This window comes from Budorcas taxicolor, chromosome 21, assembly GCF_023091745.1.
Source record: "Budorcas taxicolor isolate Tak-1 chromosome 21, Takin1.1, whole genome shotgun sequence".
Classification (NCBI taxonomy): domain Eukaryota; kingdom Metazoa; phylum Chordata; class Mammalia; order Artiodactyla; family Bovidae; genus Budorcas; species Budorcas taxicolor.
Genome location: NC_068930.1, coordinates 24,621,046 through 24,645,525, shown reverse-complemented (window position 1 = coordinate 24,645,525; position 24,480 = coordinate 24,621,046). Strand labels below are relative to the sequence as shown.

At 48.0% G+C, this 24,480-nt stretch overlaps 1 protein-coding gene across 1 annotated transcript in view; it reads left to right on the top strand.

Moving 5' to 3' along the window:
- Positions 1–17,404, top strand: part of BLM (BLM RecQ like helicase) — a 63,205-nt gene extending 45,801 nt beyond the window's left edge. Inside the window, exons 16-21 of the mRNA XM_052659925.1 lie at positions 1,245–1,392; positions 7,368–7,567; positions 8,025–8,217; positions 10,969–11,091; positions 13,093–13,294; positions 17,227–17,404. Of these exons, the coding sequence (XP_052515885.1) occupies positions 1,245–1,392; positions 7,368–7,567; positions 8,025–8,217; positions 10,969–11,091; positions 13,093–13,294; positions 17,227–17,404 (1,044 nt within the window). The remainder of the gene's footprint in view (positions 1–1,244; positions 1,393–7,367; positions 7,568–8,024; positions 8,218–10,968; positions 11,092–13,092; positions 13,295–17,226) is intronic.
- Positions 17,405–24,480: the final 7,076 nt, after the last annotated feature.

Genomic DNA, 24,480 nt, shown 5'->3' with positions numbered 1-24,480 from the left:
GTTTGAAAGATAAGAGGTGATGGTCAGAGAACAGAGCGTTGCTGGTATTAGTAAGACGAAGGTAGTAGGTGTGACCATCAGAGTGAGTGGCTGACATTTGTGGAGAATGGGATCACTAGAGCACAGGAGATCAAGTTGCCCAAGGCCAATATGTGGGAGAATCATTTCTGTGTACTAAGTCACCAAGAATTAAGGCAGGAGTCAGGTTGGAGAGAGTGATGGGGGCACTCTCTCGTGACAATGCCAGATAGAGCCTCAGAATCACTACCAGTTGTTAGTATAGGATGAAAAGCCCGCCTGTCTTCAGGACTGTGGGGGTTGAGCAAGGATTAGCAGGTAGAGGGACTGCTTATACAGAAGCACGATGCCACTTCTGAGAACTGCAGGTGCTCGGCATTGCTGTGATGTGATGAGAGTAAAACATCACATAGTAATGGGGGCTTCAAGAGGAAGGCAGGGGGACTTTCCTGGTGGTCCAGTGGGCGAGTCCACCTGCCAGTGCAGGAACCTTGAGTCCAGTTCCGGTCCAAGAAGACCCCACATGCTGCAGATCAGCCACGCCCGGGCTCCACAGCCACTGAACCCTTGTGCTGCAACCACCGAAGCCCATGCTCTGCGGCAAGAGCAGCCGCCGCAGTGAGAGAGGCCAGCACGCTGCAGTGAAGAGGAGCCCCCCCTCACCAAGCGCAGCTAGGGAAAACCCACAGTGAAGACCCGGCCGAGCCAAAAAAGAAGATAAAAATAAAGTGCAAAGAGCAAAGGGAAAAAGTGGTTGGCAGAGTTTGGAGACGACTGAGGGCTATGAGAAAGGAAACTGACTGGAAGTAACAAAAAGGATTGACTATGGCACCAGAGACCCAGAGGACATCAGAACTCATACATTTGCATGGTTAGACAATGGTTTCATTCCAGAGGTCACCATACAGTAAGTGACAGAAAGTATGAAGGATTTGGAGGAAAAAAGGATGTTTCTACCCGCAGAGTGCTTTCCGATAACTGTCTGTGAACTAATAGGTACCGTAGACTGCTAGTCGTTCTAGACGCAAGGTTAGTGTGAAAACGCAGAAAAGAAGGACATTTGCACCTTGCTTAGTTTTGGGTCTTGGTTTTAGTATGGAAATGGCATGTTGTGGGACTATTTCAGTTAGTATTAAACCCTAGCAATCTAGGTATTATCTTAATTATAAAGATAACAATAAAAGGTAATAAATAAATGTAAAAAGGTAATCTCTTTTTTTTCATAGGACTTTAAGACAAAAGATGTGACTGATGATGTGAAAAATATTGTAAGATTTGTTCAAGAACACAGTTCATCTCAGGGAACAAGAAATATAAAGCATATAGGTCCTTCTGGGAGGTTTACTATGAACATGCTGGTCGACATTTTCTTGGGTAAGTCAGCTCCTTTATCGTTTGAATTACATCAATTAAAATTGAACATTAAAGAAGTCATTACAGCTACATAGAAACACCTCTATTGTCGTTTTCTTAATGAATTTAAGGGCTTTAGAATAAAAGCCTTTTAGAGTAATAAAAGAAAAGCCATTTTATGCATTATAACAGTCATTTTTATAGAATTTATATAAGTCACTAAAATGAGTTTTCACAAATGAAAAAAAAATAAGAAAGCTCATGCAGTTTCATCTGAGTGAGTGGGGTTCTAGTTTGGGACGGCAGCTTGAGCATTAAGTTATCTGTCTTCTTTTTTCTTCCTTGAGGCCCTTTTAAAATAGTAGCGAGGAAATAGAAAGAGTATTCAATCCATAACAGCATAGAGAACCAGAAAGAGACCATCATCAGATTAGGAGTTTTAAAAATCTTTTACAAAATGGATGGAAGCATATTGATAAATGGAATGCAATTCGATAAATCACAGAGCAAATAAATGTAGGAGAAAGCAACGGCCAAGGGACTGTCAACCAGGCGGAATGCCATTGTCACCAGGCCCCAGACCTGGAGGCTTAGAGGCCTAGGGGTAGACGTGAAAGCAGGGGAGCTCCACATAGGAGGGGACAGTTGGGAGGAAGTCTGCTCACAGGAGAACTGCATGGAATATCCCCTGCAACCAGTTCTAGAACAGAGATAGACAGACTGCCTGAGGAGCAGAAAGACAGCCAAGCTGGGGCTACCCAGCACATTTACCCTAAAACAAACCTGATGACTGGACATCCCATTTCAAGGGAGGAATTTGGGGGGAAATAGATGTCGATACAAAATAATAAGAACTCCACTTTAAAAGTCTGATCTGGTCCCTGAAGAGTAAATATAAATAGACAGTCAAGAAAAGGCCAGAGGCCTCCCTGGGGGTCCAGAGGCTACGATTTTCTGCTCCCAGTGCAGGGAATCCGGGTTCGATCCCCGGTCAGGGAGCTAGAGCCCACATGCCCTAACTGAGAGTTTACATGCCGCAAAGGAAAAAGAGAGAAAGGCCAAAGAAGTAACGTATTTGGTCCTGGGGGTAGACATAAGTTAGAAAACAGGCAGTACTCCGGGGAGACAGGAAGGGGGCTCTTCATTAGTATCTTCACAGAGATAAGTAATAGAACGCTATGGTGTCTTGGATGGTAGAGAATCCACCTGCAGTGCGGGAGACCTGGGTTCGATCCCTGCGTTGGGAAGAGCCCGTGGAGGAGAGCCTGGCAACCCACCCCGGTATTCTTGCCTGGAGAATTCCATGGATAGAGGAACCTGGTGGGCTGCGGTCCATGGGGTCACAGTCAGACATGACTGAACAACTTTCATTTGTATGGAAAAGAAACAAAGATGGAGAAAGAGCTGTTAAAAATTATAAATGATTGACAAAGTAAATTTAGTAGAAAGGCTGGAAGACAACATCAAGAAAATTTTCTGAAGACCTCAGCAAAAATGTATGGAAAATGTGAGAGAGAAAATACAGATCAATTCTTAGGAAATGTGAAATCTGACAGAATTTTGAAATAGGAAATAAACCAACGGTAAAAGGAAATTTCTCAGAAAAGGAAAAAAGCCTCAATTGCCCACTGGGGGAGTTCCCTAGTGGTTAGGATTTGGCACTGTCACTTCCATGGCCTGGGTTCAATCCCTGGTCAGGGAACTGAGGTCCCGCAAGCTGTGTGGTGTGCCAACATTTAAATTAAGAAAAAAAAAAAAGCCTGCTTAATGCAAAATAAATGCTTTATAAGATGAGATTTAAGAATACCAAGAGTAAAAAAATAAAAATAATTAAAAAAAAGAATACCAAGAGTAAAGAGATGTTAGGGAGGAAAAGCCTTTTCTCCATTCTCTTACAGTTAGGGAGGCAGATTAGCAAGAGAAAGGACAGATTTAATCAGATATGTAACGGGAGTTCATGGAAAATGTGACTCAAAGGAGCCATTAGAATCTGAGGCTTAGCTACCATTTTAATAGGGGAAGGAGAGGCAGGAAGGGTTAGGAGGAAACAAATGATTTGGGGAGTAGCGGGGGTGGGGGGACATAAACAGGCCCTTAGGAGAAAGATGAGGGGGGTGGGGGGGGACGTGATCATTTTTGTAACAGTGTCTGGGTGTTGCATGGAAAGTTCTCACCTCCGATGATGAGAGTCAGTCTTCTCTGGTTGCTCCGGGGCTGGGGCGGGGGGTAGGATTTAAGACAATTGAGTTCTTTGGGGAGTGTCTGCTTTTTGGCAGATAGATTTCAGGAACTCAGATACCTTCTGCTCAGAATAGTTTTGATGCCATTGTGGCATATTCTGAACCCCTTCAGAGATACTCCCAAAAGCTTTGGAAAGAAAAAAACAACCAAAACCAAAAGGACATCATATTAATACCAGCAAACCTGGAGACTTGCAGGCAAAGAAGATGATGTGATCTATACCATAAACAGGAACAGACCCATGGGTCCAGGGAGAAGAAATCCCAGAGTCACAGTAAGCAGTCTTTACAGGCGTGCTCAGTCAGTCAGTTGTGTCCAACTCTTTGCAACCCTGTGGACTGTAGCCCGCCAGGTTCCTTTGTCCATGGGATTCTCCAGACAAGGATACTGGAGTGGGTTGCCGTGCCCTTCTCCAAGGGCTCGTCCTAAAGCAGTCTGTACAAATTGTTAACAGAAAGTCGGAAAAATAAGTCCCAAGCAATAGAGAAAGAACAAGAAATGAATTTGTTTTTGTTTTTGATGACAGAAAAGGCCACAAATGTTACTTAACAACAAAAGGAGAAAGGCACTTAGAAACCCCGGGGAAAAGATTACAAGAGAGCGGAGGTCAACTAGAAATGAAGGAAGTGGCCGTACCGTTTTGCGTAATTGATAAAATGTACAAAATAATCTGTCTGGATACAGTGAACATCCTCCTTAGTTGCACAAGAGTCAGGAGTTCTAAGTGGGAAAGGAAGCTTGTCCTAATCTAAACACTGCTGATAAGCGGCAGTCAACTTATAGACTTCAACGTGGTTAGAGAACAGGACAGGATATAGTTGTTAATCCTGGTGATGTAAGAATGAAAGTGCAGTAAGCAAAAATAGGGATTTCCCTGGTGGTACAATGGGTAAGAATCCGCCTGCCATGGCAGTGCAGGGGACTTGAATTTGATCCCCGATCCAAGAAGATTCCACATGCTGTGGAGCAACTAAGCTCAAGCGCCAAAACTAAACCTGTGCTCTAGAGCCCTCAAGCTGCTACTATTGATCCCATGTGCGCTAGAGCCTGTTCGGGCCTGTTAGGGCGTGGGTTCAGCCCTAGAGCCTGTGCTCCACAAGAGAAGTCACCGCAATGAGAAGGCCATACACTGCAACAAAGAGTAGCTCCCGCTCGCCGCAACTAGAGACGCCTTCGCACAGCAGTGAAGACCCAGCAAAACCAATAAACAGATAAAAATAAAAGGGGAGTATATGGATGGCTTGGAATGACAGCAGAAGTGTGGGTTCCATGAGTGGCAACCACCAGAAGAGCTGAAAACAAGCCATTTAAAAGTGATTGCCTTGGGATTTCCCTGGGAGTTCAGTGGTTAAGACTCCATGCTTCCATTGCAGGGGCTGGGGTTCGACCAGGGACCGGGGAACTAAGATCCTACATGCTGCATGGCACAGCCAAAAAAAAATTAAATTTTTAAAAAAGAGATTGACTTGGGAAAGAGTGAGACTAGGGAGGGGAAGGGTAGAATAGAGGAATGTTGCTTTTAATTACAAACCCTCCTGTACTGTATTTTTTCCTATGTACATGTATTACTTTAAAATCTATAAAGCAATTAAACAATGAGTAGCCTCCACTGGAGAAGGGAGATGGTTTGCTCAGTTTCTAAGCTGTTTCTTCTGGATCCACACAATTCTCAGGACAGAGAAACTTTTAATGCTGGACCCCCTTTCTGGATTCTTGCCTTCTAGTTTGGGAGCACAAAGTGTTGTAGGTTAAGCAGTTTATTATAAGAATGATACATAATCATTCTACATTATGACATGTAGAAAACTGAAAAATACAAACTCCAGAAAACAAACTATTAATATTTCAATGTGTTTGCTCACAATCACATATTTATCATATTGAATGTATAGTTCCTATCATTTTTATTTAATCATATAAGCATTTTTAAATTATTTTACTCTCCTGAAGTAGTTTTTAGTTTATATTTTATCATATTGATGAAATATGTTTAAATAGTTTTATTTTAGGACATATTGGGTTGGTGAAAAGTCTGTTAGGGGTTTTCCATAACATCTTACGGAAAACCCCAAGTGAGTTTTCTGGCCAACTCAGTATTTTTCTAGTGTACATAATGGTGTGATAAATAGCCTTTTAAGTACACCTTCACCTGCATCTCTGTAGCTTCCATGTAGGGTCCTAGAAAGATTGCTAAGTTAGACATTTTTCTGACACATGCTTCAGTTTCTCATCAGCTCTTGTATGTTTTTAAGAAAACTGTTTATGTTTCATCCAGCTTTCTTAGTTACCCTCAGCACTAGTACTGGGTCCACGTCACCCCGTCCTTTACCAGAGCAGTAGTCCTTTATGTCCAGATCACTTGAAGAAGTAAAACTTGGATCATTCAGCATCTGTGACCAGAAGCCATCTGAAATTTACAGTAACATAATTATTTGGAGCTGTTACAATAGAGCTAAAGCCTTACAAAACATAGCTGTTAATTCTGATTATAATCAATGTCACCTTCTTAAGTGGTGGTGGTTTAGTTGCTAAGTCTTGTCTGACTCCTGTGATCCCATGGAACTATAACCCATCAGGCTCCTCTGTCCATAGCATTTTCCAGGCAAGAATACTGGAGTGGGTTGCCATTTCCTTCTCCAACCTTCATAAATAGATTGTTATTAAAGAAAAAATAACTGTGCTTATGATTTTAAAAAAGACACTTGTCATTACAGCAGCTGGGATGTGAAACCAAGTATCCAGCCTGGTGTGGAGCTCTCAGTCAGCCCCCTGGGGGAGGAGGGAAGTACATGGCCTCGTGGAATGCTATGCTCTTGTTTTGGAGTTTATCTAGGTTTCATCTGTGAGGATGACAGAATGTGTAGACTTAAATGCTTTGATTGTAAAGGAGTAGCACTTTCTTCACAGGATCAGAGATAATATTTATAAAGTTTATTGTCAAAAAATTTTTTTGGAACTAGATCAACAATGCATAGTTATCCTAATACAGCGACAGTGATGTGAAGCTATTAAAGTTGACATAAACTTTGTCTTTGATTTGTTTGCTGTCATATAATTTTATAAGCTGTATATGCAACATCCTAAAATGACCAACTTAATTTTGTTGCTGTGTTTGGTCAATGCCTGTTATATAAAGAGAAGTACGTGAAATTATTTTAGAATTCTACTCAAATATTCTTACTTTATGGAATAGAGTGTCTGTTTGTGCCATAGGTTTTCCTGAAGAAGAGCTGTCTATTCCTTTATCCAGACCTGTCCATAAATGACTTTTAAACATGTATAAATATATTTGGCAGCACTGGGTCTTAGTTGTGGCATGCAGGCTCTTCATTGTGGCTCATGGGCTTTGTTGCCCCATGCCATGTGGGATCTTAGTTCCCCAAGCAGGGATTGAACCCATGTCCCCTGCACTGGAAGGCAGCTTCTTAACCACTGGACCACCAGGGAAGTCCCCATAAATGACTTTTTTAGCATCTTTTGTTACAGTTATGGTGGAAAGGAAAGTTGCTCAATCATATCTGTCTCTTACGGACCCCATGGACTGTAGCCCGCCAGGCTCCTCTGTCCATGGAATTCTCCAGGCAAGAATACTGGAGTAGGTTGCCGTTGCCTTCCGTAGGAGATCTTCCCAAGCCAGGGATCAAACTCAGGTGTCCTGCCTTGCAGGCAGATTCTTTTCCATCTGGGCCACCAGGGAAGCCCTCAGTTATGATATCCTATATTTACTAGTCTAACTTCTTGTACCTTCTTGCCAGGGAGTAAGAGTGCAAAAATTCAGTCAGGAATATTTGGAAAAGGATCTACTTATTCAAGACACAATGCCGAAAGACTTTTTAAAAAACTGATACTTGACAGGATTTTGGATGAAGACTTATATATCAATGCCAATGATCAACCAATTGCCTATGTGATGCTTGGAAGTAAAGCACAAACCGTACTAAATGGGCATTTAAAGGTATGATTTTTTAAATGTTGATTTTATTATCTCCCAAAGAGTAGATAGAAATATTTTACTGTGAGTTAAAGTGTCTTCCTAAGCTGATGAGCTGATGGACATTGAACTTATATGTACTGCCCTATATGAACATATTTTGTTCTTCTTAGTTTAGAAAGAGATCTTAAACTTGAGCCCAGGTAATGTCATACCTGTCAAAATGAATCATATGGGCTATCAGATCATTAGATTATCATATATTCATTAAATAAACATTTATTACAAAGCTTTTCTATGCTCTCACTGGAAATGTGAAGATGGAGAATGGACAGCCCCTGTTCCCAAGAGACTTACTATCTACTTGACATAGAAATACCCACCCTCCCCCCAAGAAATGTAATTAAGCATTAAATAAAGCCTCTGTTTGGCTACAAGTATGCACACACCCACTGCTGCGCTCTGTTTTTCTCTCACAAAGGTAGACTTTATGGAAACGGAAAATTCCAGCAGTGTGAAAAAACAAAAGGCGTTAGTGGCAAAGGTGTCTCAGAGGGAAGAGGTGGTTAAGAAATGTCTTGGAGAACTTACAGAAGTCTGCAAATCTCTGGGGAAAGTTTTTGGCGTCCACTACTTTAATATTTTTAATACCGTCACTCTCAAGAAGCTCGCAGGTTGGTATGTCTGTGTCTCCTGCTGTACAGCATAAATGAATGGGCCAAAAGTTAATCTTGATAAAGAACTCATCAAGAGCATAAGTATGTATCAGTCTTTTTCATCTCTGAATTGAAAGCTCAAACAATTTAAACTCATTCTTGAAATAAAATATATTCTTGAAGATAAACACAGTACTTTGTTCTTCAGACATATGGTGTTAATATAATTTAAACTTGTACGTTGGTTTAATGCTGCATGTTAAGATATGGATAATTGTAATTGCTAATACCAGGTGTCTCTTACTGACTTTATGTGCATTACTTGCCTGCCTTATGTTTAACGAGTTATGCACATGGTTTTGTTTTGTTTTCGTAAGGACCTTAGCTTCACATTCCTAAAACATAAGTTCCTTATGAAAAGAGATTTTGTTTTATGCTTCTCCGAATCCAGACCTAGCACATGGCTGTGTCTTAAGTATTTTGTGATAAGTACTTGCTGACCTGAATTATCCCCATGGCTTCAGATAGCTCCACCCAAAGTTCTTATAGTAAAGTCCCTGGAAAATAAGTTGGCCAGTAGTTGACTGATGATGAGTGTACATTTCCTTCCATGCTTACGCTTTATAAAAACCCATAATCACCGCCTTCCCTCTCCCATTCCCACTCTGGCCACCATAGGTCATCATAGTATCTCATCAACTCTAAGATGCCACGTTGTTATTTTATGGACTATTGAGAAAAAAAAAAAATTCTGCTAATTAATGACACAGTACTTTTATCAAAGCCTGACTCTTCTGAGTCTTCTTTTTTTTTTGACTCAGCTGTTCATGTCATTGTTTTTCCCTCATGTCGTCAGGAACATTAGTGATACAGCCTTTCCAGCACGTTCCACTATATCCCCCCAATTTTATCAAAATCCCCATCACCCCTTCCAATGTGATGGTGGTGTTTTCTTAATGATACTAGGAAGTTGTCCACGGCCTTGCACACGTCTCTTAGCAACACAAGTCATGTAAAGCACTTGGTTGTTGCCTATAAGAAACTATGAAATTGTCATCTCCTCCAGAACAAATCATTTGCTTTGTTAATGCCACATTTATTCCCCATTACTCCATGTCTGAGCTTTTTTGCATTCACAGTCATTTTCTTTTTTTAATTATTATTATGTTATTTCTTTTTGACTGCACTGGGTCTTTGTTGTGGCTCAACCCCGCACCATGTGGGATTTTAGTTCCCTGACCAGGGATCGAACCCGTGTCCCCTGCCTGGGAAGGTGGATTCTTAACCCCTGGATCACCAGGGAAGTCCCCACATCATTTTCTCAGTGCTCATCCCAGCCTAGTCTGTTTGAAGACATTTCACGTGCAGTTAAACCCAACATGTGGGGAACCAGCACTGCAGTGGTGGTGGTGACTGATGCTGTGACTGTGTTCTCACGTGCATAGGCGGTGACCGCCGCTGGACAGCTGCCATCTGGCCATCTGCACTGGTAAGATGCAGCTTGACCTCAGGAATGCCAAAATGCAGAAAAAAAAAAAAAAAGTGTGTATCTTAGAATCAATAAAATGTTGTATTTCATTCCTAGGTTCTCAGTGAAGTTTCTTAACTGGACTCCTTAACTCCAGATATAAACATGATACTCATTTTAATCTTCTAAGTACTCTTTAAAGCTCCAGCAGTTCTTCAGATAAAGTACAAGCTCTATCAGGGATTTGCATTTCCTTTTTTTTTTTTTTTTTTTTGCCACACCCCGAGGCATATAGGACCTTAGTTTCATGACCAGGGATCAAACACTCACCTCCTGCAGTGGAAAAACAGGGTCTTAACCGCTAGACCACCAGGAAAGCTCCAGGGATTGGCATTTCTTGCGTCCCTAACTTTATCTTCTGCTAACCCCCTGGTCTGTCCCACAGGTCTGTTCTTTTTCTTGTAAATGTAGAAATGATGCGAGAATCACGGATTTGAAATCCACCCTTCGTTCAACTCAAATATGTGGGGATTACTCACTTGCTCCCCGTAGCCAGTGCATCACTAAATCCTACAGACCTAGCCTCCAAACCATGTCCGAATCTGCTGCTTCTCTCCATCTAGTTCATAGCATCCTCACTTGTACCTGAGCAGCTTCCTCGAGGCTCGTTTCTCCTCTTTCCCTCACAGTCCATTTTGCATACAGCAGCCAGAGTGGTATTTACAACGACAGACTTGTCTAGCTGTAAGACTCATGTGCCTTCTGGGCTCAGAGGACTCTTAACAGCCTACTTGCCTCGCCCACGTGCAGAAAGGCTGGAGGAAGGACAGGTTTGGGTTGAGGGGGCAGTGAGAATTCATTTGAGGCTTTACTGAGCAGAAGATGCAAGTCAGGAATGCAGGGGAGAAGTCGGAGGTGGAAGGAAGCACAAATGTGGGCCTTCTCTGCAAACAAAGGATCCCCATAACTGCAACTAGACTCGTCTTTGTAATGCGAACCGTGGGTGAGAGCAAAGACCGGATACCCCCGACTCTGCTCGCCCCAGCGTCCTCGACCCCCTCCTGTTCTCTGCCCTGACCACGTACCTTTGCTGCTGGAATGCGACGGTGGGCTCCTGCCCTCTGGGCCTGTCTGCTGCCTCCGTTGGCACTAGCTGCCTTTGTAGAAAATTGGCCCATGTACCCAGCGCTCTGCAGTCAGTTGGCACTTAACACACAGGCGCTGAATGGGTGAATGAGCATAAATCCAGTGGGTTTTCTCTGGGTGGTAATTTAAATTTCTAATTTTATGCCCATGTACAGAATCTTTATCTTCTGATCCTGAGGTTTTGCTTCAAATTGATGGTGTTACCGAAGACAAACTGGAAAAATATGGTGCTGAAGTGATTCCAATATTACAGAAATACTCTGAGTGGACATTGCCAGGTTCAGTATACAGCCAAATATGTGTTTTTCCAAAAGCCTCTTTTAATGTTAAGCAGTGCCTCTCACTGGATTAGAATTGTGTGGTTTCTGGGTTGTGTCAGTGCTTCCTACACCTCGTCACACTGACATCCAAGTGTTCGGAGCAGACCCCGGTGGGGTGCCAGGCACTTCATAGAGAACACTGGTGCTTAGGTCCCCTGGGGGTGCCAGTTAGCAGACCTGCTAATAGGACCCAATGGGAGGCCTGTGGGCCCAGCATTTGTTGATTCTGTTAAAGCAAGCGCCTGAGGACCCTGGAGCCCCCGGGTGCCGGTTGCAGATTGGTCAGCATCCCCCTCTGTGATCCTTGGCAGGCCACGAATAACCTTTTCTTGTTTCACTTTCCTTATCTGAGGAAGGAACGTGTTATCCGACAAGCATGTCTAAAGATTAAGTTGAAATGTTTTGGAAAATGAACATGTAGCTGGAACGCTAGAGCCTCCACTGTCACTAGCATTGAAAGGCGCTGCCCGAGCGAGTGCATCCTTAATGGACGTTCCCAGAGGTTGCGTGAGGCCTGTCGTGTAGCACCTCTAATTACAAAGCTCATCACTTGTACTTCTCACCTCAAGCGATAGAAAGTGTGGATGCAGGGGAAATTGAGAACCAAGAGTGTTGTGGGCGATAGGTGCAGGGTGCCTGGCTCCAGGGTATTGTGATGCATCCGAGCCAAGTGAACTGTTCTGTGACTCCAGTCCTTCCCAGGGCTGAGGGAAATGGAGGTGGGGTGAGAAATGAGCAAGTCGCATTCTGTCTCTACACAGTCATTTTTATCCCTTGGCACGATGCAGAAGAGTCAGGTTCTCGTTAATTCTTCAGTATGGTCATTATTCCATAAAAGCCTTACTTCAGACACATTGACCTCTTGGTGGGAACTTAACGCTTGGTTAGTGCAGCACGTTGTTTGGAAGGGTATTTTACCCATGTCAGACAGGGCCGCTCTGCAGAAATCGCCAGTGATGACCACTCCCACTAACTGAGGGAGAGATGCTGAGCCAAGAGCTTTGCCCGTTTTGAGTCACTCAGTCCTTATACACCTGTTTTATTTTTGACCATGCCATGCAGCTTGTGGGCTCTTAGTTCCCTAAGCAGGGACTGAACCCAGACCCACAGGCAGTGAAAGGGCAGAGTCGTAACCACTGGACCGCCAGGGTCTTCCCCACACCCATTTTGGAGGTGGAAATGGGCAAGGTTTTTCATTTTCCTGAAGTCCCACGCTGGAATGACTGCACTCTTCACCCTTCCTACCACGCAGTGAGGCAGGGTAGCCTGAGGGTAAACCAGGCCAGCCCGGAAGTACCTTCAGAAATGAAGACCCAGTCACTGTTGGTGGGAAGATTTCAGGCTTTGGGAGTGCCTTGGATTGCAAATACCTATGGAAATTACCATCTTCTTTGCAAATGTGTGCTTTGTACAGGCCCATTTCCTGCACAGTATGTGAACTATTAACAGCTATTATGCAAAGGAAAGTAAAATACAGTCTAGAATTTTCTGACACTCACTACTAAGTAACTATCACTCTAAAGATGAGGTGCGAACATAGTCATGTTTTCCTTACATTGGGCTTGTCTTTTTCAGCATATGTAAACTAATAAATTGTCTTTTAGTTCGCACTTTCTACTTTTCAGAGAGCTTAACAGGATTAATGGCACAAACAATAGCAGGGACTTGGGCTGCAGAGAGTGAGCTAATAAACCTGACGTCTCTAGTTAAGTTAGAGAGCATCACACATTTTCTTAATGAATTCCGACCCCCCATTCTTTAAAACTGAATTGCCATTGATGACTGTGGGCTTTGTGGAATAAAAGAAGAGCACGGTTCTTGTGGGATGGTTGAACCCAAGTGGCGGGATGCTCCGGGAGAACAGCAGGGCCTCAGCTGAACTGCGCCCTGTGCTGTGCGTCTGCACGTAGACTCATCAGCACGGCAGCACCAGTAAATGTCTGCGCTGTCCGTTTGTAGCTGAGGACACCTCCCCACGGAGAAGCCCCTCCAGCAGCAGAGGCACCGGAAAAAACACTCCTGAGGAGTCAGATGAGGAAGCACCCGTATCTTCTCGCTACTTTGCAAACAAAACTAGAAACGAAAGAAAGAGGAAAAGGATGTCAGCCTCCCAAAGAGCCAAGAGGAGAAGAACTGGTTTCAGTGGTTCCAGGACGAAAGGGTAAGTTCTGCCACGTTGTCTCCAGTGTTGGGTGGAGGGGAGAAGAGAGCGGGGCTGCCCTGCTTTGCTTTGAAGTGTTCATTAAAATAAGCCGTTGTTCAATGTTGCCTGGTCCAACTCGTGGATCAGGATTAAGCTCTGATCCAAAACAAAAATTTTTTTTGTTTCAGATTTTTATATCTGCTCCTAGGTTGACTATCACTGAAGTTTTCTAGTTTGTAAAAAAGCTTCTCCAATTTTGACCTTACCTTCAAAGGGGGAAAATTTTTTTTTTTTACACTTGCACTGAAGAGACTTTTCCACCTAAAATACTGTAAACCATATTGTTGTTGTTTAGTTGCTAAGTTGTGTCCGACTGTGTGCAACACCATGGACTGTAAGCCCGCCAGGCTCCTCTGTCCATGAAATTCTCCCGGCAAGAATACTGGAGGTAGGTTGCCATTTCCTTCTCCAGGGGATTTTTCCGACCCAGGGATCAACCTGCATCTCCTGCTTGGCAGGCAGATTCTTTACCACTGAGCCACCAGGGAAGCCCGTAAGTCATACACTAGCTGAATAAACAAAAGGGTTTTGTTTCCTCATGACTCTTATGATCCCGCCAGTACTTGCTACACCGCTTTTATTGCTGCAGCATCTGCAGGGCATCCACCTGGAGGCCCCGCACAACCCCTGTCATTCAGTAACAGCCGGGAGGCCAGCCTCCCGAGCTTAGCAGGGTAGCAGAGAAGAGGCGATGACTGGAACCCCCCAGAGGTCAGTCCAGCCCTGCCATCTCCCTGTTCCCACGTCTGCCTGGCCCCCGGGCTGGGATGCCCCAGCGTTGGGGTGCTGTCTGCTCACCCAGGCAGAACAAAGCATTGCCGTCAGGTCCAGGGTGATGATCTGAACAGCGTTTGTATTTATTCATCATTTCCCTGCTCTTTCCCATCTTCAAGAACGTCCTCTGCCCTCACCTTCTAGGTCAGGTCTGGTGGGATGGCGACCCTCCCATTGGTGTTAACAGAAACCTAGGAAGAGGGAACTCAGTAAGCTTGTGCAGGCTATCATGTTTTCCTCGTGTAGTTTTTCTACCTCTTTTCCTTCCGGGTTAATAAAGACCAAAAATTGAGTGGAGAAGAGAAAAGAAGGCAGTGTTAACAAGCTGTCATTTTCTGCTTAAGTCTGCAAACAAACATGTTGTATGTGCTAATCCTTCTGTCGGGGGACAGAAATTAAAGACATTAGTAAATATTAGTTTAACTTTGTGGGTTTTATTTATCTATTTTAATTATACTTAAACTTTAAACTTCACCCATTTATCCTACACCCCACCCCATCCATGCCTCTTGCAACCACCACACCAGTCTGTCCTCTGCACCTATGAACTTGGTTTAAATATTCGTATATATTTAGGTTCCATCTATGAGAGAGCTCATAGAGTATTTGATTTATTTCGTTTAGCCTCACGCCCTTGAGGTCCACTCATTCATTTTTATGGCTAAGTAATTTCTGTGGGTTTTGATGTGCAAGTGACCCACCAATGCCCTTCCATGGGGACGTTTTCTTAATTTCTTCACTTATTTCCCCATTTTGGGAAACACTCATTTGCACAGGCACTCACACAGAGTAGAAGACCTCACAAGGCCTCTCTCCCACTCCCTGGGACTTATGCTGGGGACACTGGGGCTTCCTGAAGCTTCCCCTGGGGAAGGCGTGTGCACCCCTGGCCTGTTCCCTTCTCACAGGTGGGGCCGGACACTGGCTCGCCCAGGCCTGCCCAGAGCACTTTCACTGCTGCACATGGTCCTCGGAGATTCCATAATGACCTCCTCTTGCTGCCCTTTAGAACAAAGCAGACCATTGTCTCCCTTGGTGTTGTCGCAACTGTTGTTTTTCAGAGGGAAGCACTTTGCCCTGTGGCCTGGAACCTAAGCTAGTAAGGGCCTTCCCTAGTGGCTCAGTAGTAAAGAACCTGCCTCCAGTGCAAGAAACGCAGGTTGGATCCCTGGGTCGGGAAGATCCCTTGGAGAAGGGATCTCACTTCAGCATTCTTGCCTGGAGAATCCCATGGACAGAGAAGCCTGGTGGGCTGCAATCTGTGGGGTGTCGCAAATACGCCTTAGTGACTGAACACAGCAGCACAGAGAAACTCACACTTGTCCCAAAGCCAGCACAGTTTTGATGCTGTTTTTTTTTTGTTTTTTTTTTTTTTTGATGCTGGTTTTTAATTAGCCTGTTTGTTTACGGCAGAATTCTCTGCTCGTCCCTGCTGGTGAAAAGCAGCAGTTGTGTAATAGTGCTTTACCCTCTAGCAGCCTCGCTGTCTCCGTGCCCAGTTCTCCACATTTCCACTGACCCACTCTGCAAGGTGGTAGCTCCCCACGTGTCCGGGCCGCTCACCTGGCTGGGGCCCCGAGCGACCACGGGATCAGCGTGGCTCCCTGCCAGTGCCCTCACCTCCCCACCCTGCCCGCAGAGTTTCACATCTTCCGAACAACACACAATGCACTGGTTGTGTTCTGGGCCCTGAGTGGCAGTGAAATGGATGGCTCTGGTGAAAATGGAGGCTGCTGTTGGCAGATTCATTCTGTAAATCAATATCAACAGCAGGTTTTCTCTCGGGGCTTAATTTCTCAGCAGGAAATCAGCATAGGAAGATTTAAGGCTGCTTCTCTGCTAGTTTTAGCAGATCTTTACCAGTTCTGCCGTAAAACTGCCCTTGAGCAAGAGTTTTAAAATGCTGAAAAACCACTTTTCACTCAGCCCCACCAAAATATCATCAGCAGACTGATGGCCCTGACACCGGGCCCTCTAAGGCCACCTGAGTGCCCTGATGACCGGAAATTAACACGGGGCAGGAATTCAGCCTGGCTGCAAGGCGACGGGAAATACTGGTTTAGGGACAGGCTTCTATGGCAAATGCTGCCTGCTGTTAGCCTTGTAAACACACTGGCCCTGTGATATTTTTTTTTAACAGTTTATTCGGTGGGGAGAGAAAAGCTGTTATCTTCAGATCAGTGGGGGAAGTGAGGTCTGGAAGGCCTCTGTAGTAGACTGTGGCAGGGGCTCCTCAACTTGTTTTAAAGGTAGCGAGTGGAAGGTGAGAGCGGGCAAACCTTGGAGTGTAGACAAGCGAGCAAGCCGCTGGCAACAGGGTCCAATGAAGACATAGCAGCCCCAAACTGCTCCCGCCCAGGAACCACGTCTGCAGCCTGCCCAAGACTGGCGGGCCTGGCCTGGCCAGGAGAAGGCTCCCTCTGCTCCACGCCACCTCCACCCGCCCACAAAGCTCCCTTCCTTCGGGCTGTGGGAGTGCAGTCGTTCCACCATGCCTGTTGTCCAGGCACTGGGGCCTTAAGACAAGGTGCTGTCACTTTTTTGTATGGTTGGAGTAGGTGGGGAATGAGAGTCTCAGCTCAGATGTCTGGAGGGATGGGTGGAAAGACGAGAGGAAAGAGAAGGCAGCTGGGGTTGAGCTCAAGTCAGAGAGGCCTTGACATTTTAGGAACACACGTCTAGGACAAGTTTGTGTAAAGGGCAGCAGTCCTTTATTCCTTGAATTACAAAGGAAACTTACCTCACCCCAGGGCCATCATAGGCCAGAAATGGAGACACATGTCATACCAAGGGAAAGCATGGGTTATAAAGTGCATGCAGGTTAAAGGGCTTCCTTGGGGGCCCAGTGGTGAAGAACCTGCCTGACAAGCAGGAGAAACGTGTTTGATCCCTGGGTCAGGAGGATCCCCTGGAGAAGGAAATGGCATCTCACTCCAGTGTTCTTCCCTGGAGAATCCCATGGACAGAGGAGCCTGGCGGGCCACAGTCCATAGGGTCGCGAAGAGCTGGGACATGACTGAGCAGCTAAACCACAATAATGCAGGTTAAGAGAAAAATGACTGTTGACTTTTGGTTTTATTTGACATTTTAATTTTCTTTTCTTTGTCACATTTTAGAGGGTCCAACACTTGCCGAAGGATACCTTCTAAAACTAAACCCTCCAACGTAATCGGACCCAGTTCCACTTTGCCTGGTTCTCAAGCAGCATCAGGAGTCAGTAGGAAACTGGGGATTATGGCTCCACCAAAGCCTATAAATAGACCGTTTCTGAAGCCTTCATATGCATTTTCATAACAGCCAAATTTCAATGTACATAGATCTCATTTCTTGTTTGTCAGCATCTGACCATCTGTGAATATAAAGCTGTTAGTTTCGTTATACCATTTGTAAATTTTTACCCGTATCTATTAATGTTTAAATAAATGCTCGAGGTGACAGTTCTGGTTTTTTTCAATAAACATTTTCTGATTTTCTTTTGAAACACATGCACAATTTGCTGCCACTGCAAATGCTGTGGCTGTTGTTTCTCAGAATGTCTGAACCAGCAGCTGAATCATCTCAGTGAGAGAAATCTCAAGCACGACATGAAACACAGAAGCCAGAGGGAAAGATTCAAACGGGACAGCGTGAAACTGTGGAAGACAACATAAACAACATTAAAATGCAGATGACAGAGGAAAAGGGGAGAAAACGCACCACACAGGGTCAGATCCATAATATATAAAGAGTACCTATAAATCATTAAAAAAGAGACGAGCTAGTAGAAAAATGAGCAAAGGATGTGAATAAGCTGTTCTCAGAAGAGGAAATGCAAACAGCCCACAAATATGTGAAAAATGCTCAATCACCTCTGTTTAAAATATCAGTTAGAACAACAAGTTGCCGTTCATTTGCGTATGAAATTGTCAGCCCTAGATGATAAATCTGGGGTCTGCAAGAGAAGGGTCAGAAGTTCTCTGTGAAAACATGTATTAATACTGGTGTCTTCCTTTAGCATCAAAGAAGCCTTACTTGTCAAGACCCTCCCTGAACTGGCTGATCAGCCAGAAAGTCTTACAGTGGGATTTTGGCACCTCTTCTTACAGTTCCAGCCCCTCATTTTTGGAGACTTCTTTTCTCAGCTATCATGTAATCTTGGTGACACCTGTTGGGTACCCCACTTCTTGACCTCTGTCAGGAGGATAGAGCTGGGGAGCCCTTGCCCTGGGCCAAACTTGTTAAAGAAGGAGTTGGCTGGGAGTCTGTGGCCTTGGCCTGGAGATGATGCTGAGGCCAACCCTGCACCCACCCCGAGGGGTCGCCCTCGGAGCTGCATGCCTACTCCCTACCACTGAGGCCTTGGGCCTTCATTTAATGGAGGAGACTGGGAGGCAGAAGTCTGCTGAGGGGGCCATGCGCTGTTAGTTCCAGATGCCTTCCAGAGCTGACCTTTTCAGAAAGCACTTTTCCGGCAAGTCCCGACTCAGGTGGCCGGAAGAGCCTCCTCGGGGTGAGAGGAGGAAGTGGAGAACAAAGTAGCCAGTGGTCTGGACTGCAGGGTTCCTGCTGCTGGCCTGAGGCCTCCCTGGGGAGCTGGCCGTGCACGTGGGCATCTAGCAGTAGGTGGCCCCTTCCACCTGCAGCAGCTCTGGCTTTGGGGACAGAGGATGAGGGGGCAGCCTCCATGCAGAGTGTGCCACACACTGGGCTGCTTCCCAGCTCTGACCTCACTCATTCAGTCCTCTACTGGGCACCTCTGTCCAGACTCTGAGCTAATTGTCCTCTCCGCAGTGCCCACTCTGCCTTCAGGGGCTCCCAGGGCAGTGGAGGGGAGGGGGCAGGTGAAGGTGCTGCCTGGGGGCCCTGGGGTGAAATGCAGAGGCTTTGAGCAGGGCAGCACCACCCATGCCTGTCACCGAGCTCAGAGGAAGAACTCCTTGCAGGAACCTGGGGCCTGGAGACAGGGTTGCCCGGGGTCAAGGGGCAGAGGCAGGTCCCACACCCACCTTGCCACCTCGTTCAAAATGCTGGGTTGGCACAGGTTCTGGTCAATTTCTCAGTCCCCAGGAGCAGCCGCAGGAAATGCAGGCAGCCTCCTTAAATTCTTCCTGGACCTCCCAGACAACACAGCTGTGTTCATACAGGGCACCCTCAGAGAACAGAAGTACACAGGCTTTCTCTGAACCAAAACCTCTGGCAGAAAGCAAAGCCGCTTCAGGCCAGGTGTTGGGAGGGGTCCTCCATGAGTACCAAAGACCACCACCTGGGAGGAGGGGAGGGGACAAGTCCACAAGGGAGTTGCAGCCTAGGACCCTTCACTGGCTCCCCCCCCCCGTCCCCAGGGACAGGTAGGCCTGAGGATGGGGCAGTGCTGGGTCCGCACCATCACCCTGCGGGAAGGCACAGCAAAGACTGGAATCTGACTGTCTCAGCTGCATACACGCCTTTCCTGGCCCCTCCCCATGAGGACCCCCTCCAGAAAGTGACAGGTCCCTGCTTCCCTTCCTTCCCTTCAGTGAGCCCCCTTCCTCACTGAAAGAGAACAAACATGGAGAGCCCAGTTTATGCTGAGGGCTGCTCAGGCATTTTCACATAACTTAATGGCCTCCTTTAATCCCTCAGCTCCGATACTGTGACCACCTGATGTGAAAACAGCCTGATGCTGAGAAAGAGTGAGGGCAAGAGGAAAAGGGGACAGCAGAGGACGAGATGGTTGGATGGCATCACCAACCCAATGGACATGAGTTTGAGCAAGCTCCAGGAGATGGTGAAGGACAGGGAGGCCTGGTGTGCTGCAGTTCATGGGGTTACAAAGAGTTGGACAGGACTTACCAACTAAACAACAACATTCCCTCCACCAGCCTGGGAGGCAAGCACACAGAATCAGCGTTTATGCAGAAATTGGAATTCAGAGAGGTTATGTAATTGCCCACATGCACACAGCTCAGAAATGCTAGTAAGTAGGGTAACATACGTCTCGGTTTGCCTTAGGAGTCCCAGTTGGTATCTGCTGCCCTGGTGTAATAATTAAGACAACTCCCTTTCAATTCTTGAAAGTGCTGTAGTTTTGATGCTAAATTATAAGGAATCCAGGTCTGTGCTCTTTCCCTGGACAATCCAGCGTCCTCTCCAAGCCCGTTTTCCCTCCCAAACCCCTAGGACCACCCTAGGGCTCAAGACTTCAGAACCTTGGGGCAGGCTTGAGGCACAGAAGCAGCAGAGCTTATCAGCCAGCACAGCTGAACTGTGGGTTTTCTCCAGAAGAGGAAGCAGAGGCTATGGTCCAGGCCCCCCTCGCTCTGCTCAAGACACTGCCTCTCTTTCCTACAGCCTGGAGCTGCTCGGAGCCCCCAGGGCCCACCCTGTGCTGACAAGCTTGCTGGGTCCCCAACCCGGCTCTCCTCTGAGCAGCAGTCTGGGTTGGTGGTGGGGTGAATCTCAGTGAACTCTGGGGCTCCCGCCCTGGTGGAGGCCTCTGAGCAGGGGGCCATTGCCCCTGGGCCTTCAGCGGAGACCCCAAGAGGTATCGCTTTTCCCACAGGAGAGCAGTCACATCCCCCGCATGGCTGCACAGATAGGACTTGGAGAAGCAGGCTGGTGGGACATGCTTGGGGACCCCAGCCTCGACCAGCCCCTGCTAGGTTCCCCAGGCCATGGACCCAGCCCCGACTGGCTAGGCATCAAGAGCTCGGCTTCTACAGCTGTGCCAGGCATCACCAGAGCAGCTCAGACCAGCACCCTTGGCCTTTAGAAAGCTCCTGCTTTTCCAAAAGCACTTACTCTCCTGTCCTCTCCACCCCCAGCACAGCTTTCCTCAGCCAGGCCTATGTTCCCTGTTGGCAAGAGAGAAAGGAAGGAGGGAACAAAATCCCACGGAGGCTGGAGTGGGCCGCGGGCGTCTGTTCTGGGCAGAGGACAGAGGGCAGGACGAGAGGCTGGGCAGAAGCCGGATATTGAGTCTGCAGACCCTCGGGCAGGGAGGCGTTTCCCAAGCAGGGAGGAGGGTCTGAGGCTCGTCCTTGCTGCTCAGAGGTGTGGATGATGGGGTTTTGGTGTCATCACAGCTCAGCTGTTGGGTGCCCCATCCCACAGAGGCTGTGGTGACCGTCAGTGACTAGGGTGGCCCCTCAGCCTACTCCGGATATGGAAGCCCCCACAGTGGGCCTCCGTCTGTCCCCCTGGGTCCCCCACACACGGCCAGGGACTGGGCCGCTGGCAGGAGCCTCAAGCCCCCACAGATGTCGGGGTCCCTGGCCCAGCTCTGGGTGGGAGCAGAGCACGCGGGTCCCCTCTGAGGGGCAGGAATGAGTCACACCTCGGCAGGCGGTGGGCGTCGGGACCTGGTGGTCTTCACTGCTCTCGGGAGGAGAGGTCTGGAACCCTAGCCTGGACGGAGGCATGTCTGAGAACGAGCCCTGTGGCTGGAGTCCCGCTCACACCCAGCACCCTTCCCCAGCCAGGGCCCCAGGCATCTTGTGACCCGAGGGACAGGGAACCCCATCAACCTCAAGGCGGAAGTGTGAACGTCTGTGGCGGCCGTGGTTTGACAGTTACAGCCGAGAGCAGGCCGCCCTTCCCAGCCCCAAGGGCCGCCACCTGCAGCTGCTCACGCTCCGCCACGGGGGACCGCGGCGAGGGGGGGGGGTGGCGGTGGGGGACCACCATCCACTCTTCACCGCTGGTCCCGGCTCCCAGCCCCGCGGCCCCGCTCGTTTCACACGCGCTGAGTGACCTTTGCAAGCCCGCTGGCCTTCCTGAGCCTCAGCGTCTCATCTGCACGGGAATCGTTAACAGCCGCCCTGCCGCCCAAGGTGGTGATAGTATCCTCTGGTCAGAGGCCCCACAAATGTTTGCCGGTCTGAAACCAGAGACCCGGGCATGGCCATGGTTTTCGGCGACTTCACAATCAGAGAGGGAAGCTGTGTTCACTCACCCCTGGGGAAGGAGAGGAGCAGCAGCACTGGGTAAACGGGGTGCCACGGGACTCCCAAGGGAGACCTAGTCCAGCCTGAAGCTCGAGCCTTGGAGAATGAGTAGGAATTCAGAACAGGAGGAGACCCCAGGGAGCCGCAGAGGCAAAGGCAGGAGCTGCGATGGAGCCTGGCCTGAGAGGGGACCGCCCTGGGGTGAAGGACGAGCCGAACAAGGGAGGGAGGCGGACGGGCCAGCTGCAATGGGCCTGGCTGAGGAGTGGGGGCCTGTCCCCGGGGAAGGCTCTGAAGCTAGAGAGACATGATCCAATTTGTGTTTGAAAAATGACTGTAATCACAGGGTCAGAAAAGGATTGAGGCGGGTGAGGCCAGCCGGCAGCAGAGGCAGGAGGCTCGTGCTTGTCCAGGAAGACAAGCAGCAGTTCTCAGGGTAACAGGTGGCAGGAGAAGCCAGATCCCACCAGTAAGGAGGGGACATGGGCTGGGGACATGGGCTGGGGACAGGGGCTGTTGACGTGCTTTAAAGGCATCCCAGAGAGACGGCGCTCCCACAACAGGGACACCAACAGACCCTGCCCTTCCCAGGCAGGAAGAGGCTTTGTTGCCCGAGGGGTCAGTTTGGGAGCCCTGGGTCCACCATATCCTGCGATGTATGGGGTGTGCATGGTGTGCGCGTGATGGTGGTCCGTGCAGCCCACGTGGCTTCCTCCAAGTTTGGCAAGTAATCCTCACAGGCCGCACCAGCACCCCATCAACAAAGCCAGCTCTGTGCTAACTTATTTTTTATACTTAACAGCATGTAATGAACGCTCTGCTGATTGACCTAGAAAATCATTCACAGCACGTGTCTGAGGAGCCAAACAGGGTCCCATTGCTTTGCTGTGAGTCCCTGACCCCGACTGCCCAGCCCGGGACCCCGGGTCCCTCATGGTCTGCAGGAAGGGCCATGTCATAAGGCATAGCCCGCTTGGCGTTGACATCTTAAACGACAGCTCATTTTGTTTGATTTTTTTTTAAAAGCAGGCTATAGAATAACATGGCTAGTAAAGATTTTGTCACTTTATCTGTGTGTGTGTATGTGTTTCGATAAAGGGTTGCTCACCAAAATATTAACAGTTGGTGGGACTGAGATGGTTTTTACATCTTGGAATTGTCTGACTTTTTACAAAAAAAGCTCTGTATCTTTTTGTTGTTGTTGTTTAATTTTGAGACGTCCTTATTTATTTGTTTATGGCTGGGCTGGGTCTTAGTTGCTGCACAGGCTTTTCTCTAGTTGTGGCGAGCAGGGGCTGCTCTCTACTTGCGGAGTGCAGGCTTCTCATGCTGGTGGCTTCTCTCGTGGCACAGCACAGGCTGTAGGCGCGTGGGCTTTACTAGCTGCCGCACGTGGGCTCAGCTCCCGGGCTCCAGAGCACAGGCTCAGAAGTTGTGGCGCATGGGCTTGGTTGTTCCACAGCGTGTGGGATCTTCTGGGACCAGAGACTGAATCGGTGTCTCCCACCTCGGCATGACGGATTCTTTGCCACTGAGCACCGCCAGGGAAGCCCTGTATCATTTTTATAATCAGAAGAAAGCAAGGGACACTTTGGGGTTCAGTCAGTCTGGGGTTCAGTTTTGCTCAGGAGGGCTGGGGGCGCTGGGGTCGGAACCTCCGGTAGACTAGGAACGGGCTGTGGGGCCAGGAACGAGCACCCCCCTGCCCAGGGCCGGCACCAGCCAGGACCAAGCAAAGCCAACAGATGTCAGTGAACTGTAACTTGCACAGGGTGCTGAGGCTGGAGTGCCCCGTGGCCTCCAGGCTGGGGAGCCCAGGGTCTGGCCATCGCCAATGGGGCCACCCTGCCCATTCTTGAATAGAAAGCAACAGTTCCCCACCTGGCCACCCTCCTCGCTTCGGGGAGACAAGCGCCCTGGGCTGGATCTCCTGACTAGGTGACAACCAGGAGCACAGTAGGACTCTGGCTCAAGGAGAGGGTGCTGCCCAGGGGCAAAGAGAAGGGGGCCCCAGATGGCTTGCAAGGACCCCCACCCTACAAGTCCTGCCACTCCCCCCATAGTCCTTAGCTGAGGTCTGTGCTTTGCCCCAGACCAGGGTTCCAGCTGAGAAGACCCGGCACACAGCAGGCGCCAGATAATATTCATGGATGAGTGGGTGAAGGAGCCAATATGAAGGCGCCTGCCCAGGCTGCCCTCCCCACGGTGGGTAACAGAGGAGGATGGGGACCGGGGCCTGGGGCCTGCTGGATCTTGGAATCTCGCTGCCCACTTGGCACTGCCAGGCCTGCGGGGACACTCCCCCCTCACCACTTCTGTTGGCTTCACCAAGTGAAAGCTGCCTTCCAGTTGGCCTTAGTGGCTCCCCAGTGGCTCAGACAGTAGAGAATCCGCCTGCAGTGTGGGAGACCTGGGCTTGATCCCTGGGTTGGGAAGATCCCCTGGAGGAGGGCATGGTAACCCCCT